This window comes from Ptychodera flava, chromosome 7, assembly GCF_041260155.1.
Source record: "Ptychodera flava strain L36383 chromosome 7, AS_Pfla_20210202, whole genome shotgun sequence".
In the NCBI taxonomy this organism is placed as follows: Eukaryota; Metazoa; Hemichordata; class Enteropneusta; family Ptychoderidae; genus Ptychodera; species Ptychodera flava.
The window spans coordinates 42,572,172-42,590,563 of NC_091934.1; the positions used below are offsets into that span (position 1 = coordinate 42,572,172).

General features: G+C 36.4%; 1 protein-coding gene across 7 annotated transcripts in view; it reads left to right on the forward strand.

Annotated features, from left to right (window-relative positions):
- Positions 1 to 18,392, forward strand: part of LOC139137594 (neuronal acetylcholine receptor subunit alpha-10-like) — a 244,689-nt gene that overhangs the window by 199,262 nt on the left and 27,035 nt on the right. Inside the window, exon 1 of one of the 7 annotated variants that reach the window (XM_070705779.1) lies at positions 13,825 to 14,105. The exons of the other annotated variants lie outside the window; for them this stretch is intronic. Coding sequence (XP_070561880.1) covers positions 13,979 to 14,105 — 127 coding nt within the window. The 5' untranslated portion in view covers positions 13,825 to 13,978. Of the gene's footprint in view, positions 1 to 13,824; positions 14,106 to 18,392 lie in introns of those variants that run through there. 7 annotated transcript variants of the gene reach the window in all.

An 18,392-nucleotide genomic window follows, 5' to 3' on the forward strand; every position in this document is an offset into this window, starting at 1 on the left:
TTCATTAAGATTTCAGGCAAGCAGATAAGGATTGTTAAGTTTGCCATATCAGATACTTTATATTTCTCAAGTCATTTATAAATCGACGGACGCAACTCATAATCTATTCTAGGTTTTTAGTCTAGTTATTCGTTTTTCTTTCTTAAACCTTTAAGCCAGTGGACGTTGAAACTCATTTAATCCACAAGATACCCGGATTACATGAGGGTACGCACTCGGCTATCTCAATGGCGTATATATAGCCCAGACGTGACAAACTATAATTTTCGTTCACAGACCTGCATGCACTGATAGGCTCCTTTTTAAAACGGCTTTTATCATTGCGTCAAAAAGCGTCAAGGGAAACATATTACTCAAAGAAGAAAAGTTCCTTAAACTGAAGAGGGCGCTATGTCACCAAAGGCCATGATTGCCCTGCCAGAATGTTTTACACCGCCAGTCAGACTGGAGCATGTGTGTTAAACTGGGGTACTATGTAACATGAGGTATACGGATGACTTTTTTGTACAAAACATTCTTAGCGTGCAGACGCTACAGTAGGCAGAATTAATCCCAAACGCTATTACCGAGGCTATTTCATCAAACAAACCTTTGTAGTGTCGACACCGTCGATTGCTCAGTGATCTTTCAATGGTTTATTTTGTCTACGCTGAACAGCACAAGAGCACGCAAACCTTAACCCCCTGCTTGCGCGAACCAATCAAGTATCGACACACAATCAACGCTTTGCCATTTCATCACTCTATAAACGTTTTCATTGCCTTCCTTATTAGTCTTCTACCTCCTGCTTAATGACTTTAAAGTTGATCTGTTCAAACTCACTGCCGCCATGTGTGTGATTGCAACAGTTATATTGACTTGCTATGAAGCTGGAGAATCTAGACCTGTTGATAATTATTTCAGTGTTTCCTCAGCCCTGCGATATGCTTTACCAGGTGATCTAACCTTGTAATCATCGTAAGGAAAGCAAAGCGTTGCAAGCTGTTCGTAAATTTGTGTCTTTGTGATGCTAAAATGAAGTTTAAATGCTGACGTACATTAGTTTGCATTGATTTGTCAATTGCATTATGACATAAAATACTACACTATTTTATTTGTTGTAGATCTTCAGTAGTCTGTCTCTCTCTTTCTCTCTCTCTGTACTTTAGACATATTCAACTTTAAATACTGATAGACAGACAGATAGATAGATAGATAGATAGATAGATAGGTAGATAGATAGATAGATAGATAGATCGACAGACAGACAGACAGACAGACAGATAGATAGATAGATAGATAGATAGATAGATAGATAGATAGATAGATAGATAGATACATACATACATACATACATACATACATACATACATACATACATACATACATACATACATACATACATACATACATACATACATACATACATACATACATACATACTTACATAGATACATAGGTACATAAATAGATAGGTATGTACATAGATAGATGGATGGGTGAATGATAGTATTCTTACTTTTTTCCTTTACAATGGTGAACAAAGGATAAAATTAATGCAACATGAATGTTAGTTTTAAAACCAAATTTGACATTCAATGGTCGTGTTTCTCTGGTTCTGGAAAATTGCCTCTCAACGAGATCTTCTTGATACTATAAGACGAATTGTACTATTACCCTGGAAGCCAAACTCGATAATGAGCTTATTGATCGTTTACGATCTGAGAATCGCCATTGTGGTTCTTCGTATGATTAGAAGATAATGCGCAGAAGTTGTAAAGGCGGCGCTAAATTGAACACAGGGTCCGACAATACTCTACTACAGGAAGACGTAATCACATTTCGCGATTTACGGAAATCTTACAAGCTGTCTGTGCTCTGACGTCACGGTAGAAATGATAAAGCCAGGAGTCTGTCGGTGATTGTAATTCGTTGTGACTTCATTTCATAATGTTAGTGCCACACCGTGCTGCCGTGTCTGGTTGCCCCGTGCATTCCGTACGATCAAAGTTGCCGTTGTTAACTTAGGAAACAGGAAGTAGTTCGGCGAGCCACGTGATATTTGGTGATATCATTTCTAAATGAACGAGCTATAACATATTACGTACGCTGGCCTATATGTAAATTCAGATACACGTTTCTTTACAATTGAAATAACAAAGTTCATTTTATCGTAATTCGAAGGTAGAAATTCAAAAAATATGGATAGATAGTAGACAGGTAGTCAAGCTTCACAAGGCGATAAAAAATACAGGTCTACTCGGCAATATGTTTTACTTATTTCCTCCTTTGCTTGAAAACGTTTGATATATAGCATTTAAAGTTCAAATCATCTACATCGCTGCAACAGATGGATCCATGTATATCGTAGTTTTTGACTGTTTCATTTGAAAACCACCCAGGCGAAATTGACAGCAATTAATGGCAAAGATTTGTTAATGTTCTTTCATGGGGAACAGTAACAGGGGCATGAAATTTAGAAATAATGTATGACTAGATCAAAGGTTGACAAACAACTGGGTAATGAATCATAACGCCAAGCCTTTATTACTCTGTCTTGTCAATAGCTAAGTGCTGGTTGCAAAGCTAAGCGAAATGTTCTATAAATGAGCTGCAAAACAGAACATACGGTCCGTATGCTTTGAATATGCGTGTAACTGTTTATGTTTGAGAGCAACATTGATATCTATGTATTTACGAGCAAACAGAAAAACCAGCTTTTACAAACAAATCTTTTGTGAGAGGTACACTTTGCATATTATTGTTTCATTTATCTTTGACGTGAACACATTCTGTGATCACAAAGGATGAGTTTTTCGGTTCACAAGGTTGCATTTACACAAGGTTTAGTTAAACTTTCTACAGTCAGCACAGCTGCTTTGTACCTGCTGTATGAATAACAGCAACATGGGCTTTGTTGATCGGGGTTTTTTGAGAAAAAATTTATAGTCCGTCGTAGAGTTTACATAAACGATTGAGAGCCAACGCTTCGACGAGTCGAAAAATACAGCCACACCGTTCTTTCCGTGATTCGCTGTGTTTATCTAACTGGCACAATTGACGATCAAAACTTGAAATTATGTTTGCCCAGTCGTAGGTGTAACTAAGAAGTCTTCGCTCATAGTGTGGATTTTGCTCTTGAAAATGGAGATCAATATAATTTCGCCTACACTTGATAACAAGAAACTCTTTGCACTTTCATCGACCATAGAAATTGGGTTTGCACAACACTTACAAGTAAACAAGAATGGGTTTCCAAATTCTATCTCCATTACACTTAGAAGAATAGACAGAGACGTCTTAATTACATCTTAGGTTATTTTCCAGCCCGTAGGATAAATAAACTTAATCCCTTCCTGAAATTGATTAAAGTCTCGAAATCTTTCATAAAGAATAGCGTTAGGACATGTAAATATATCAGGTTACACTAAAATCGTCATTCAGGTCTATCTAATAAAAGATTGTAGTGGAAGCGACGGACAATATTTCATTGGAGTTCCGCTGAGCTTAAGCAGCAAACGCTGCCCAAGTTTAGCTTTCTCAATAATGTTTTACTCTTGATAATTCGTTTCGCCATAGTTACGGTATCTATAGCGATATTGTGCTTTCTCTTTATCCTTCACCACTTCCTTTGGTGATTGCACTTATCGAAAATGCTCACATGAGTAGTTACACAGATACTTGGAATGTGCGTACACAGATACATACATACATACATACATACATACATACATACATACATACATACATACATACATACATACATACATACATACATACATACATACATACATACATACATACATACATACATACATACACACACACACACACACACACACACATACATACATACATACATACATACATACATACATACATACATACATACATACATACATACATACATACATACATACATACATACATACATACATACATACATCTGTGCGTGCGTGCGTATGTGTGTATATGTGTACGTACGTACGTATGTAAGTATATATCTTTGTATCTAAAATATACTGATGTTTTTATGTTTATACTGAACAGTTTCTATAAAATTTAAAAGAGTCAATGAAGTGGCGGGATGAGGATTTCATTGTGCTTTGTCATCTTCTATAGTAAAAATGGACCTTAAAATAATCCTAAAACAATCCAGAGATTCTTTATCTTTTACAGTTTAAATAGTGCAGTATGCTTTCGTCTTGTTATGTGAATAAGCATATTTGCTAAATTCGAAACTCTACCTCGCACAATTACAAGACGCAAATTGTTTCATTGTCAAAGATTGTAGTCCTTAGTTCCTTTGCTCGACTCAGCATCGGTTATATCCATTTAGGAGCCCCTTTTAATGTGCTTGCTTGCATTATATTTGACCTTTTCGACTCGTAGAAGTGTTTTTGTGACGTTTTATCACCGACTGTTACACGGCCAACAGAAGCTACAAACATTTTCTCTCTCTCTCCAGAGTATTTCCGTTATCTCAAATATCTCCGATCCCCTTTCTGAGACGGTGGTGATAACAAACACGGATGCAACGTCATTCATTTTATCCTCAAGACTTACATTCTTGGCTGGAGTTCTCTAACATGTTTACAGTATGCTTGCTAATCCGTCTCTTATTTACTCGGCCGATACTTGTTTATTCTGTACACGCGTGATAGACTCATATCATATCCTGCACAAACATCTCTCTTCCCACTCTTTGCAAAGCGCTGACACGATGCACTAGCATGTTTTTTTCATCAGTGTACAATTCGGTGAAATGCATCGATGTCAGGCATTCCAATGTACACCGTGTCAAATATGTTTCGATTCATGCAGGCAGGACATCCGTAAATGCCGGTCTTCCCTACATGCAAACTGATAAGACATTGCATCAAAGCCGTTTCCATGGAGACACAGGATGCGCGCAGCTACAGTGAAATTGTCATTTAGCATTTCGTCGAGTATTTCAAGCCAATTACATATCAACATTTCCGAGCATTAATAAGCGGCCCACTTTTTAACGACACATTACAATGATGCATCATTCATTTGCCGATATGGTATCCCTGGATGTGTTTTATAACAGAGTGCCTAGAACGAATCTTGTCATCAAAACCAGGCCACTATTGTTTCTCAAAATTTCTTACATTCCTTCTTGAAATATTACACGGGAACAGACTGGTCAGTGCGAACACCGATGGCTAAGAGTGAAATCCGAATAAATCGCACCGATTTTCGGGATAAATTCTATTTCGTTACAAATATTCAAAACATTGCTTGTCTTGAAAACTCTTACTAAAGCCAACACAGAGCACTGCTTAGGCAGAAGAGCGATACGTATTAGATGGCAAGTCAGCAGAGTTTGTAGAAGCTGCTTTCGATAATATCGACGACGCTAATGAGCAGAAAGAACGTCGTTTGCGAGCAAAACGGCACACCATTACCGAGCTATATGTAAACTGAAATTTTTCCATCAAAAGATCCAAGACTTATAGGTACACTCGATGGAGTACCTGTAGTACAATAAACGTAATGAATCTAACGCGCGATATGCACATAACCTTAAAGCGAGTAATATGGGTTCATATGTAATAAGAAAACCCAAAAGAATATTTCCCACTCATCGTAAGGTCTCGCGAGAATTCGATATTCCACATGTACAAGTGGGTGTCAAACAATGTGAAGTGGGTATAGTGTTGTGGCATCTGTATAATTGAACTAAATTAGGTAAAGTGTCGCATAATTCAACGCCAAGAATGATGCACTGTTTGCCATGTGTATTAGTAAAACGTTGTAGCTGAACTACTAAACCTCGCTGGATCCCGTCAAATCCCGTGCTCGGAGAATGGCCTTTGCACTTTTGCAGTGTGCCCATATGCAATGCTGTCCATTAAGGGACATCAGAGACGACACCATGGTTAAAATTCCAATGCAGACGATGATAAGGCAGATGATATATTGCACATTGATCAATACAAGCCTAATCCATGCACACAGATCAATTTTAGACGTCCACAGAAATATTAAATGTCAAGATATCGCTTTTTCTGCCCGATGTGAATGATTGAAACACCACAGACAACAACACTTAAACATTTAAATGATGAGTAAAAAGATGAATACTGTCAAATTTTAACAATACTTTGATTGTTTAGCACTATGTATGGCCTCCCTTTTAAATATGTCGAGTATATAACGTTTTCAGAATTTTGTTTTCATGAATAACGAACATTTTATTTGTTATATGAGGATAGCGGAATTTTTAAATTTCAAATATCGGTAAAATGTCGGTAATTTGTTTTTTTATGTACCATTTTTTCAAGGTGACTCCTTACTTGTATTCTTGGTTGTGAATAAGAGTGGTTCAAAGTTTCCCTGAAGAAAGTTTTGCAAGAAATTTAAATGGTTTCAAGGCGCCACCTTAGAGAATATGAAATTAAATCTTTCGAGAACTCAGTTATGTTTGTTAGAACATTCACGATATTGAAAGAGTTCAACGAAACATGCCTTTGTCGTTTTCTTTGTTTGAAGAAAGTGGCAGATAATGAAAATAATGAGGCTGTTTGTGATCTCTCCGAGCACTTTATCCTAATGAGACAATTTCTGCAGCTCTTTTGGAGGCTTAGCCCTCGTACTAAAACAGTATGTTTTACCATTTGATAAATTGCTGGTGAAAATTTAACAATATCCGTTTTCGTCTGTGATACGTTATCGCTGCAAGCTACGATGTGTATGTGTTCGTATATTCAAAGCATATGAGGTCCTCTCAAGTAATAAACCACGAGATTTGACCAGTTCAAAATATTTTGTGAGCAGACTGGCCAAAACGGAGTGGCATTCGCTATTGTCGCATCTCAACCAATCAGATAGCTGTATTTCCGCCATCAATATACGGGTAAATACTATATTTCTGTAAGCTTCACAGTATAATCACTGACCACCAACGCTTTCTCGCATGTGTGGCCGTTTCCATCTTACAGGACAATGGCTTTTTCATTGCATAGTACGATGTGCTCTATGTGACATTTCATAGCAAATATCAAAAGTTTCGAATTCCAGCTCATCCATAAACATCCTACGATTTCCCGCAAGTGGCAGAAACTCCACGTAGCAAAATCATCTGAAGCTGGTATTTTGCTTGCAGAGTTAAAATATCATTCACGACCTTTTCTAAATTCCATTATTGATATCTCCAACAGCTGTGAGTTTTTGGAAGCTTAGAGTAAATTATGTAACTAAGACTTGTTTGATACATGATCCTTGGACACATGCGTATGTCCGTGTATAATGTTAACTGTCACAGATTGCGGGGCGTACCGAATTGGAATATCATAATTCTGTAAATCAGATTGAGATTTGAATCTCAATCAATGGATCTAAATGCACACACAGCAATATTAAAAAGAAGACCAACATCATTGACAGACACCTGTAGAAGTCTGCTGTATTTCTTTCAATTTTTCTGTTTGTTTGTTTGTTTGTTTGTTTGTTTGTCTATCTAGCTGGCAAACTGTCTCTCTCTCCGACTGTCTACTCTGGCTATCCCTCTTTACTCTCTCTCTCTCTCTCTCTCTCTCTCTCTCTCTCTCTCTCTCTCTCTCTCTCTCTCTCTCTCTCTCTCATATATATATATGTCTGTGTCTGTGTCTGTGTGTAACGATAAGTCTATCTCTCATCTATCTATCTATCTGTCTGTTCAAGTCTTTCAATGTCTGTTTTAAGGTATTTTCTTCCTTCTTCCATGTCTTCATTTCTCTCTGTCTCTCTGTCTGTCCATTCCTACACACATAGGATTAAAATGTGGTTCTCTGCTTAACATCAACAATATCTAAAGGATTACAATAGCTACTGACTGTGGAGAAGGTTGTGTTTGCATATAAATTGCTATTTACCTCATTGATTTTACAGGCCATGAGATTAATTTTACACAGTCGTTTACACGTCAGCCGTGAGGTGTCAGGTGGAAATAACCGAATTTAATACATATCGATAGAGTCCGACGAGGCAATTTATTAAGGACCGGGTTCGTAAAATTTAATGAATTTCATACACAGATCGAAATGCTTTGTCAGAGAACAATAATAGCAATTTTGCATGTCGGTATCGGGTTGGGTTTTTCATTATAACAGTGCAATTTGGTCAAATGTAAAATGCACACAAGTATGTCAAAATAAATGGCTCAGCCCACGCACAAAGAAATCTACGTAATGTTGCAACATACCATAATAATAACACTGGTTAGTGATATTTGTGAAAAATTATTGTGTTTCATGTAACGCAAACCATATCCCAGTATCCGCATCCTTGGGAAGGCGGTCCACCTCCGATGGATGCTGAATCATTGTTAAAAGATACATGAATGGGTAAAGTTTCAATAGTATGATTGGAAAAAAGATACACTTTTGCCACTCTACCAATTAGTGATCATTTCCCTCAAGAATGATTAGTCATAACTGTTGGCATGGAAATAGATACCGGTCAGATTACCACTTTTCAAAGGTTAACGAGTGGTATCTATATCGACTTCCCCCGATAGACCTCTTAATGAGACGGAACCCTTATGCTGTACTTAATTTGTCATCCGAACAGGGAACTGGAACGCCAGGTTTTGTTAAATTGATAGTTTTTACCGAGTTTATCCTTTCAACGATGGTGTGGAAAAAATGAAATGGTGGAAACTTCTAACGTACAAGAAATGTATTTTCATACAGATTCTGAAAAGGGATTTATGTCATTCACCAAGCGTACTATCAACCGTTGCTTCTATTATGATTGGTCAATCGATGGATCGTTTGATCGATTGTCGATTGATCGATTAATTGATTGATTGAACAGAAATTTGATCTATATTTTAGAGCGCTATGTGTTTATTGTGAAGAAAGCATTTCATGAAACAAAAGATAGATCTACGTGTATAAAATTAAATACCTGATGTCACTTTTGAAAAGTGAAACGACCCATGGTGAAACCAACCATGATTGACAAGTTTGTCAATACACACATCTGTAGTACGAATCACAGACACTGTTTAATATGTGTCTCCATGTCTTTCAAGTGGCTTCTGCATTAAGTGCAACTTCCATATGACGCTGCCTTCCTCTGTTTGTACATCTAAGAGCAAAAAGTAGAATTACCCCTAAAAAACGTGTCCTTGCCAAAACTAGGGTCTCACTATTGGCATTTCACCACTTTAATGGATTTTTCGTGTCCATACAGATATACAAGGCCATAAACTAGTATGAGCTCAATAACATTTTTTGCAAATAGGTCCCTAGGCGAGCTTAGATCTTACTGTTTCATGTTTACTCCTCGTTGACCACACATTCTACGACACTTTTATTGCATGGCAAAAACTTTTTTCAAGCCTGTCCGTCTTCCCCTTCAATAATATATTAGAGTTTACTTCGTTTCTGATCATTTTGCAAATGCAAGTATGTCTTGGTGTCTGCCTGTGGCATATATAAATGCAAGTATGTCTGTCTTTCTGTCTGTATTTATATATGTATATATATATATATATATATATATATATATATATATATATATATATATATATATATATATTGTATGAGAAACTAATATATATATATATATATATATATATATATATATATATATATATATATATATATATATATATATATGAGAATCAATAATTCTTCCATTATATGGGATTATATTATACCTTAGTAAATTTTGTCATGTCATCTCCCACATTATTACTCATAATGTTGCTTATCGATTATCTAGCATTGTGGCCACATATGCTTACTATATCTACAAATTAATTAGAAATGCCAAAATTATAGGATCCATAATATCATTAATTATCCCCTTCTTAGCCAGTAATGGACTCAAGCAAACTTTGCACGACATAATGTAAATGAGAGTTTGGAATGGCTAAAAAACAAGTTTTCGGTCGACAGAGGAAAAGGTTTTACCACTTTTATTGGCCAATAACTTGCAGATAGTTTCCATATTTTCATAATTGTCCAGTCTTCTGATTGGTATACAAACTCAATCAACCGCTAAACCGCCGTTTCCCAAACTTCCTACCGGCACATCCCATTACGTCAAAGGATACTAATTAAATGTAAAATGCTACAAATATTCCATGCCATAAATATCAGTTATACAATATACTGTAAAGGATTGCTGACTTAACTTTACAGCACATCCTAAGCATGTGAAAACTTTACGGAAGTTTGATCGATGCTTTGTAGTAATTCCATTTCTTAATTACAAAATTACAAACAATAGTCATTGAATAGAACTTCAAGGTATAGTGTCACCTGTTCCAATTTTGGCACAGTTACCATGGAAAGAGAAAATCTAACCAATCACAGATTATAAGCGGGTGGCCGCTTTTAAAAAAACGCCCTCACGTGGGCATTTGAATACCAAGGAACGCTCCTTTGACCATATATGGGCATATTTAGATTACAGGTGACTGTATAACTTTAAATGCGGCGTTAAAGTACAGACCATGATACAAAAATCTCAATTCAACAGGGTCATTCAAAGGCAACCTCATCAATCCGCCAGCCTCTTCGTTTCCTCCATGTATGGACATTCTATACCTGTATAGGTTGTCTATTGTAGCTTCAGCAAATGTAGTTTTTGGTTGTTAAGAGTTTAGGAAAGAAACGATAAGAAACACAGACGGTTTTAGAGTTAGTCCTTCAAAGTACTGTGTATGAAATTCTCTCCTTTGTTATAAATTCTAGTGAGCAAACTACTGCTTGGTTGCGAAACCGACGAAAGTAACACAATTATAATCAATTGTCCTTATACGACAGTAGCGTGTCTTTGTGATCTATCAATGGGGGTAGGCTAGGTTGTTCAAGAACAAAAATCTCAAAGATTGTTGAAATCGCTCAAGCAACAGTATTAAACCCTTCGTTTTCGAGCTTTAAACGTATATCTACACTGTCGAACTATATATATATATATATATATATATATATATATATATATATATATATATATATATATATATATATCATATGCACTTATGTGGTGTTGTTTTAGAAATAAATGATATAGTTCATTAGAATGGACAAAGTCGCTCTTTTTTAAAATTTCTGTGATATTATTAAACTTGGAATTCTTGCATAAAGGCACTTTGGGTGAAAATGGCGACGGTACATAACTGCGCAGTGTCAAAGCTTACCCCTTTGCTGAATGCAAATATGATTTTGCTTCATACCCCTAGACAAAATCGATTTTCCCTTTTCCGACTTGCTTTCCCATGACCAGTAAACATTGCCGAAATGTAAGGAAAAGTTGCTATCCTTATCGATATGAAAGGCACCGTCAATTAAGATTTCTTAGAGAAGCTTGCATGAGGCTCAAAATTTTTAACAGTGTATGTTCAGCCACGCATGGCGACTGTCCTGCACAGAACTTGACTTTTGAATGAATTTTTGAAAATGTTAAATTGAATGTTTAATTTTTTCTAAGTGAAAGGATGGTTGAAGGTTGTGCATAGTTGACCAATATTTCAAGAAGCCAAACAACACAAACTATTTTTCATATTAAATAAATTCCATTTAAAAGGTAAAAAGGCTACTTTTACTCGTAAGTAACAAGTAGAGTCTTTTCACCTGGAGAATATACTGTAACAACGTGCTGCATATCATCGAGCGATGAGTTTATAGTTCCAAGAGAACGAATCGTTTCAAGTTGTGTAGCCTACATAATGAAATATTTGCCAAGCAACAGCGACTAATGAACTTTACAAAAATCATATACTTGAATAGATTAAACACATCTCAATCAGCGAATCTCTTGCAATCTAAAAAAGTCAACAATATGTACCTGCAGAACAATTCATTATTACGAGTTACTTTTTGCCATAAAATCACGTTTGCTATTCAGAATATCTTGGAATACCGTAAATTGTCGTTCATTAAATTCCTGACGACTGTCCATTTGCTGTAGAATTTGATGTGTTTACTCATCATATATGTTGCGTATGTGAAATGGGGTATCTTCTTGTACCTCCACATTCATATCGGAAGTGGTAGTCTTCAGTTTTCAGCATATCTTCTACTCGTTTAATGTAGAATGTTGATATCTGCATTGCAGTAGGAAGAGGATTTTTTGAAAATGATCTTGCACATTATGGACGATGTGTTGTGTTTGCCAGACAAACATTTTGTTTTTAAGGTAGAGCGTACCTCGGGGACAGACATTCTGACTCTCAAACTTTTACAATTCTCTTCTGATATACCGCATGTGGGGGTTCATTTTAAAGCTCTTGGTGAAAGAAAACTTTTTACCGGCTTAGTTGTTCGAAATTCGAAAATTTTTATTTTTCTCCATAGAGTTAACACAGGGATGGCAGCCATTTTAAATTTCTAATATCGGTAAATCTTGGGTAATTTGTTTCTCTAGTACCAAAATTTGCACGGTGACCCCCTTTTTTATTCTTTATTTTGAAAGAGAATGTATGAAAGATTCCTTGAGGAAAGTTAGAGCAAAAGTTTAAAAGTCTTTTACTTTCGAGGTGCATACTACCTTAAAACACTTTAGTAAGAAGAATCAAAAACTTTTATTTCACAGGGCGAAATAAATAAAAAGGTTATCAAAGGGTTCATACAATATCCCTTGTTAAGTTTTCACACTCTAATGTTGAGATCGAAAATTTATTCTTTCAAGACAAAGAATGACTATCATTTAAATCTCATGAATTGTTATGTTTGAGGAAATTCGTTCATCTTAAGCAAAACAGGCATGTTGAACACTAATTCTAATGTTTGATAATGAAACAGTGTTATGAATTTTTGTGTGAATGAATATGAGGCGAACTTTCACTTTTAAGGTGCAAACCCTGTAATAATGACGGGCAATTTTCACTGATACCATGTGCCATTTACATTTATCGGTCAACCTACACATCTTAATGCTCTCTACTACAATAACTTTTTAACCATGCAAATGCAAAGATCTTATATTTGATCACTCCAAAATTATTCGCGGAATATCGACTAGTTTGAGGGCTGGTACCTTCGCTATATATTGTGCGCTTCTTACTGCATAAACGGTGCAATTGTACCGAATACTAAAATTGTTGCTCTCCACATTACATGAGATTGCCTTGCATCATATATTTTGCATCCTTCATTTTAAACGTCAATTTTGCTGGCGACCTACAAATCTTGCCTTCCTTTGAAAATACTAATAATTTTAAAACAGTATTGCTTAAGATAATTTCACGACCGTCATCGCTCATCTTCATCTCTCGCTAATCGGTTGACTTTTAAGTTGCTGCGAAAATAGTAATCACAAGTGGTATTTTATTTATTTTCGCTGTATGATATTTCGCTTTAGGAAGAACAAATTTTTGTAAAACGTCTAAATTTTCAGAACTCTTCTAACTTCTCACTTCTGTTACTCAGCAAGCCTTAATCCCCTGTGTTTGGGACGATGCGTTTATGTAAAAATTAAGAATCATCTTCGTTGCATCGATGCAATATGGTATGTATCTTTTGTGTGGATAGTTAATAGAATTTCCATAGATGTCCAGACAATGAATTGCTATAATGTATACCAGCAGATTTTTCTGACCTGGTGCTTCTATATAAATATCACCGAAAACGAATATATTAGTGACGGTTACAAATGCGACCTTCAGTCCACACAACGGTGAGGTATTCACTTTTGATGTAAGTCGTCGTTACTAGATTTGTTTGATATTTATACGATTAAGTAAGATCTGAAGGGCGTCGTCGACCAATCATATTTATCGTCGACCGCGACGCTCCACGCGACGCTCGTGTCTGCTCCAATCCATAAACGGGACCGGTCACGTGTTCGTCAATTTATGATTCAGACCTTTACTTTGTGCGGCTCATTTGAAAAAAGTACCCTACGGCTTGCCTTCATCGTCATCCGCAAACGATAGACTGTACCCAGTCAAGGAACTTACACTTTGACGTTCCACTGGTTGCGACGACTGGGTTCTTCAAAGAATGGGCAGGATGTGCAATCGAAATTTGTGCATCACATGATATTCACAGAAACAAAATTGACGAACCGCTGGTCCAATCAGCTCGCAAATCTCTCGGCCATGGTGTTGTATTTTCGGGGCGTGCTCTCCCTACTAAGTCTCGCATTACCCACCATAGCAACAGGTAAAGCCTTTTTCGGTCATTTTCTCCTGTAGTTAAATCTATCATTTCTTAGTCGTATTTATATCTCTTCGTTATAAAATTAATTTTTTCTATGAATTTTCTGTGAGCAGACATAGCAAACTATGGCCTATTTATTCGTTCTAAAACATTAAACTAGATTACCCAGTGGGTGATTTTGATGCTACCAGTAAATATCAGATATCAAACATCAATTTGGCGTCTTGCATGTCGTTAAACTAGTGTGAACAAAGGTCTGAACTTATAATTTGACTGACAAGTTTAATTGTCTCGTGAAAACAATTAAATCCAGTCCCATCGCTTACTACTGTTTTAATTGAGATATCATAGGTGCTTGATATTCAGGAATCTATACCGCATCACAAATGATGGTGCAAACAATTTTTTTGACCCATTTCAAAAGAGTACAGTATATTGAAGCGTGTAACAGCTTGCCAGTGGCCATACGAGTATGCAAGCATCCACATTATGGAAAGGTTTTCGCAGTACGACAGGCGTGGGCAGTCCGCTGGTTTTTGTTTTATTCTATCATGTTTTGTCGACCAACCTTTGGAAGCAGTTTCTTTTAAATGTAGGTATCTACAGCAGCTTAATGTAGATCATACAAGTCTATATATTTTGGTAAACGTCGGTTCTGTGTATTGATCACATGTTGATATATGTACTGCGTTCGTGTAACCAAAGTGAATGTTGAGTTTTTCTCTTTGAGATTTCAACCGTATAAAGCCACGTCGCTGTCTGTACAACGTTTCATAACCCGGCTTGATTGACCTCAGTGGGGTATTCCTAGCTTCCCATACCGCACATCAAAACGGAATGTATTTCACAGCACTGCTGTCTCAGCGGTTACGCATGGAGTGTCATGCACAACGTTACTAGTTTTCCGTCTGCCTAGATTGTTAATGTATGACTTTTATATTATAAGTACAGGCGATTCTTTGCTAATCTACTCGTGCATCTAAGATAAGGTGTGTTAGCATACCATTCCAGCTGTAACATTGGCCCATATAACATGCTAATTGAAAACGGTCTGTTGCGTCCACGGACTAAAATCCTATTTTTAGACGGTTTAGTTCCCTGCGAAGCTGTTACTAGATGATGCTGTATTAGCCACATACTGCTATAAAACGAAAACTGGCTGGATTCTGCTAATACCAGACTGATACGCTGATAAAAGGTCCTATGAGACACAAGAATAATTCATCATGCCACCAGACGAAGATTATGGCAGTATGCAGGTACTTACAACAACAGTATGTGACCTCGATTCCAACCATTTTGTTATTCAATATAATTTTAATTATAAACACGTAACTAGAAACTCAAAACAGCATCACCAAATAATATGACAATTGCCACAGTAAGTCTGGGTTTTTGTTACGTGTAAAGCATTGATGTTTTCAGTTTTAAATTTCTGAGATTTCTGAGATTCAGATTAATGTAAATTATCACGAGGGGTTTGGTTGTAATAGACAATGCGATCCATAGTGTAATTTATGTCCTGAATTTATGTATGTAAATTAAAAGAATTAATGTTTTTTGCGATTTATTTCATATTCCCCACTACCAGAAATTGACAGTACACTACATTTTAGTCTCAGTGCCACTGACTAAAATTGCCACATCAAACACGACTATCAAAATCATGACAAGATATGAATATGCCGAAATAAACTTGAGTTATAGTTATGTCATCGTGAGACCTTTACTTCTATCTACAAAGAGCATTGATATCAATTTGGTATTATGAGCGCAGCACTAGAACAGTGTTTGTTGATGTGGTTAGGATTTCATATGTTGGTTTTAATTCGTGTTTGTTTTACTCAATCTGCGCGTAGAAACTTAATTAAAAACGACCAGACAAGGTCTACCGGAAAGAGAGACAGCCTCGCTATCGATGGACGATAAATAAAAATATATAATGAAACCTAGGTAGTATTTTACTCGGTGATGTAAACTGTTATGTTCAAGTACTCGATCCCTGGTTCTGGCATTAGGACTTTACGCCACTGACTATTTACGTGCTTCTAGTCCTTTATTGTGCCTTGAAGGTTTTTATATCAAACTATTAAAGCTGGTGAAAAAACCTGTCCCTTATAGTATATATTGATTCTCTAACACTGGCACCCACCGCTATGCTTTTGGATGGTCATAGTAGCAGCTTTGATATTCCCTTCTTCTTTTAAGGGCAGATTTTAGAATGTATTTCTACATTTTACGAGCAGATAGAATACCATCTTCCGTTTCGCTTGACTTCACTGATGGGCCAGCCGTAAGTGCTCCAGTGAGCTATTCGGTTTCCATTAAGAAGGACGGGAGACATTAAATAGACTGCAACACAAAGTTTGAACAGCATCTGAACCTAGCGAAAAGCCATCCGCTATGCAAATGGTATTATGAACGGCCGTACGTTTTTCGAAGACAGGTCGCTCCTTAACGACGAGTTCCAGGGGTACCGTAATGTCGATATCGTTTGTTCATCTAACAAAGTAAATGTGTGCGGAAATTAGCCGCTGCCGAGTTAATATTTACAAAATAAAACATTAGTCTAGCTTACTCGTTTGACCATGACATTAGTTACCCCATGCGTTGATCAGGTAGACATTATCCTACATTTCTATTTCACGAGAGTCTCATTAGCGGAAGAATTTTAATTCATATTCACTCATTGGAACGTTTTAAAGTACAGCTGTGGAATTGCTACTGTTGGTCACTTTGTGCACAATCGGAGGGGGGGTGGTGGATTCTTTGTCGAAGACACAGGTTTTAACTTTTTCAACAAAGTAGTTTGCTCTAAGCCATGAAAATAACAGAGGAACTGGACTGTGGTCATTCAAGCAAATGTAAAGGATTTTTGAAAGTAGAATAGTGCGTGTGCTTAAAATATTCCTGACCATGGGGTGCTTACATCAGAATGTATATTGAAAATGGATGAAATTCATCTTCTTTGCATGCAAAATTTAGCAAGAATACGAATTTGAAAATATCCAATAAACGAACATCCGAAATATGCTGTCTGATTGCAGGAAACGCATCAACTTTATATGTTATCTCCTTGGCGAATATTCTGAAATGTACCACAATACAAATAGGTTTTACGTCCATAAACGTCCTCCAACGGCGACCTAGAACTGTTGTATGCATCTCTATTGCTGTTTGGAGACACTCTTCAGCTGTTGGTGATTAAAGTTCAATGGTGATTTTCACTGATGTGTGTAGAATTTGTAAAGAAACAACCATTCCTCTAAATTTGTGAAAATGTGTTGCAAAACGTCAATAATCTTGCTCCCTTTCTTACACTTGATGCACACTCCCAATACTAGTATAGTCTATTTGCAGAATGTTACTCTCCGCATGTATTACCCCTATTTGTAACAATCAACCCTATTTGTAACAAAATTTAATTTTCAAAAAAACTTTGCCGTATATGTTGAAATATTAATAAAATATGCATATTTGTATGTTTGAGGGCAATTTTCTTTTTTTTTCCTTGTCAAAACTCATTTTTCCGAAACTGCTTTTGTTACAAATTGGGTTGATTGTTACAAATAGGGGTGACATGTGTCAACCCTATTTGTAACAATCAACCCTATTTGTAACAAAACCTAAATTTCAAAGAAACTTGGCCGTATTTGATGAAATCTTGATGAAATAACATTTTAGTATGTTCGGGGGCAATTTTCTTTGTTTTCCTTGTTGAAACTCATTTTTCCGAAAATGCTCGTGAGATTAACTTTCGTTGTGCAGGTTCCTAGGGATAAGAGCCCTACTCGTTAGATATAATCAAGTCGTGCAGATACATGCCAAAGGTTTGTTTCGGGGCGATTTGCACCATTTTCGGTCAAAAATGTTAAAAATCTTGTTTTCTGACCGAAATCATACTAAACCTATATGGGGTTAACTTTTGTTACAAATTGGGTTGATTGTTACAAATAGGGTTGACATGTCAACCCTATTTGTAACAATCAACCCTATTTGTAACAAAATTTAACCAACTTGAAACAAAACCTAATTTTCTACAAAACTTGGCCGTATTTGATGAAATCTTGATGAAATGTACATATTAGTATGTTTTCGGGCAATTTTCTTTGTTTTCCTTGTCGAAACTCATTTTTGCCGAAAATGCCGTTAGATTAACTTACGTTGTGCAGGTTGCCTAGTATAAGAGGCCTACTCGTAAGATATAATCGAGTTGTGCAGATAGGTTTGTTACGGGCCAATTTTCACCAATTTCGGTCAAAAATGTTAAAAATCTTGTTTTCTGACCGA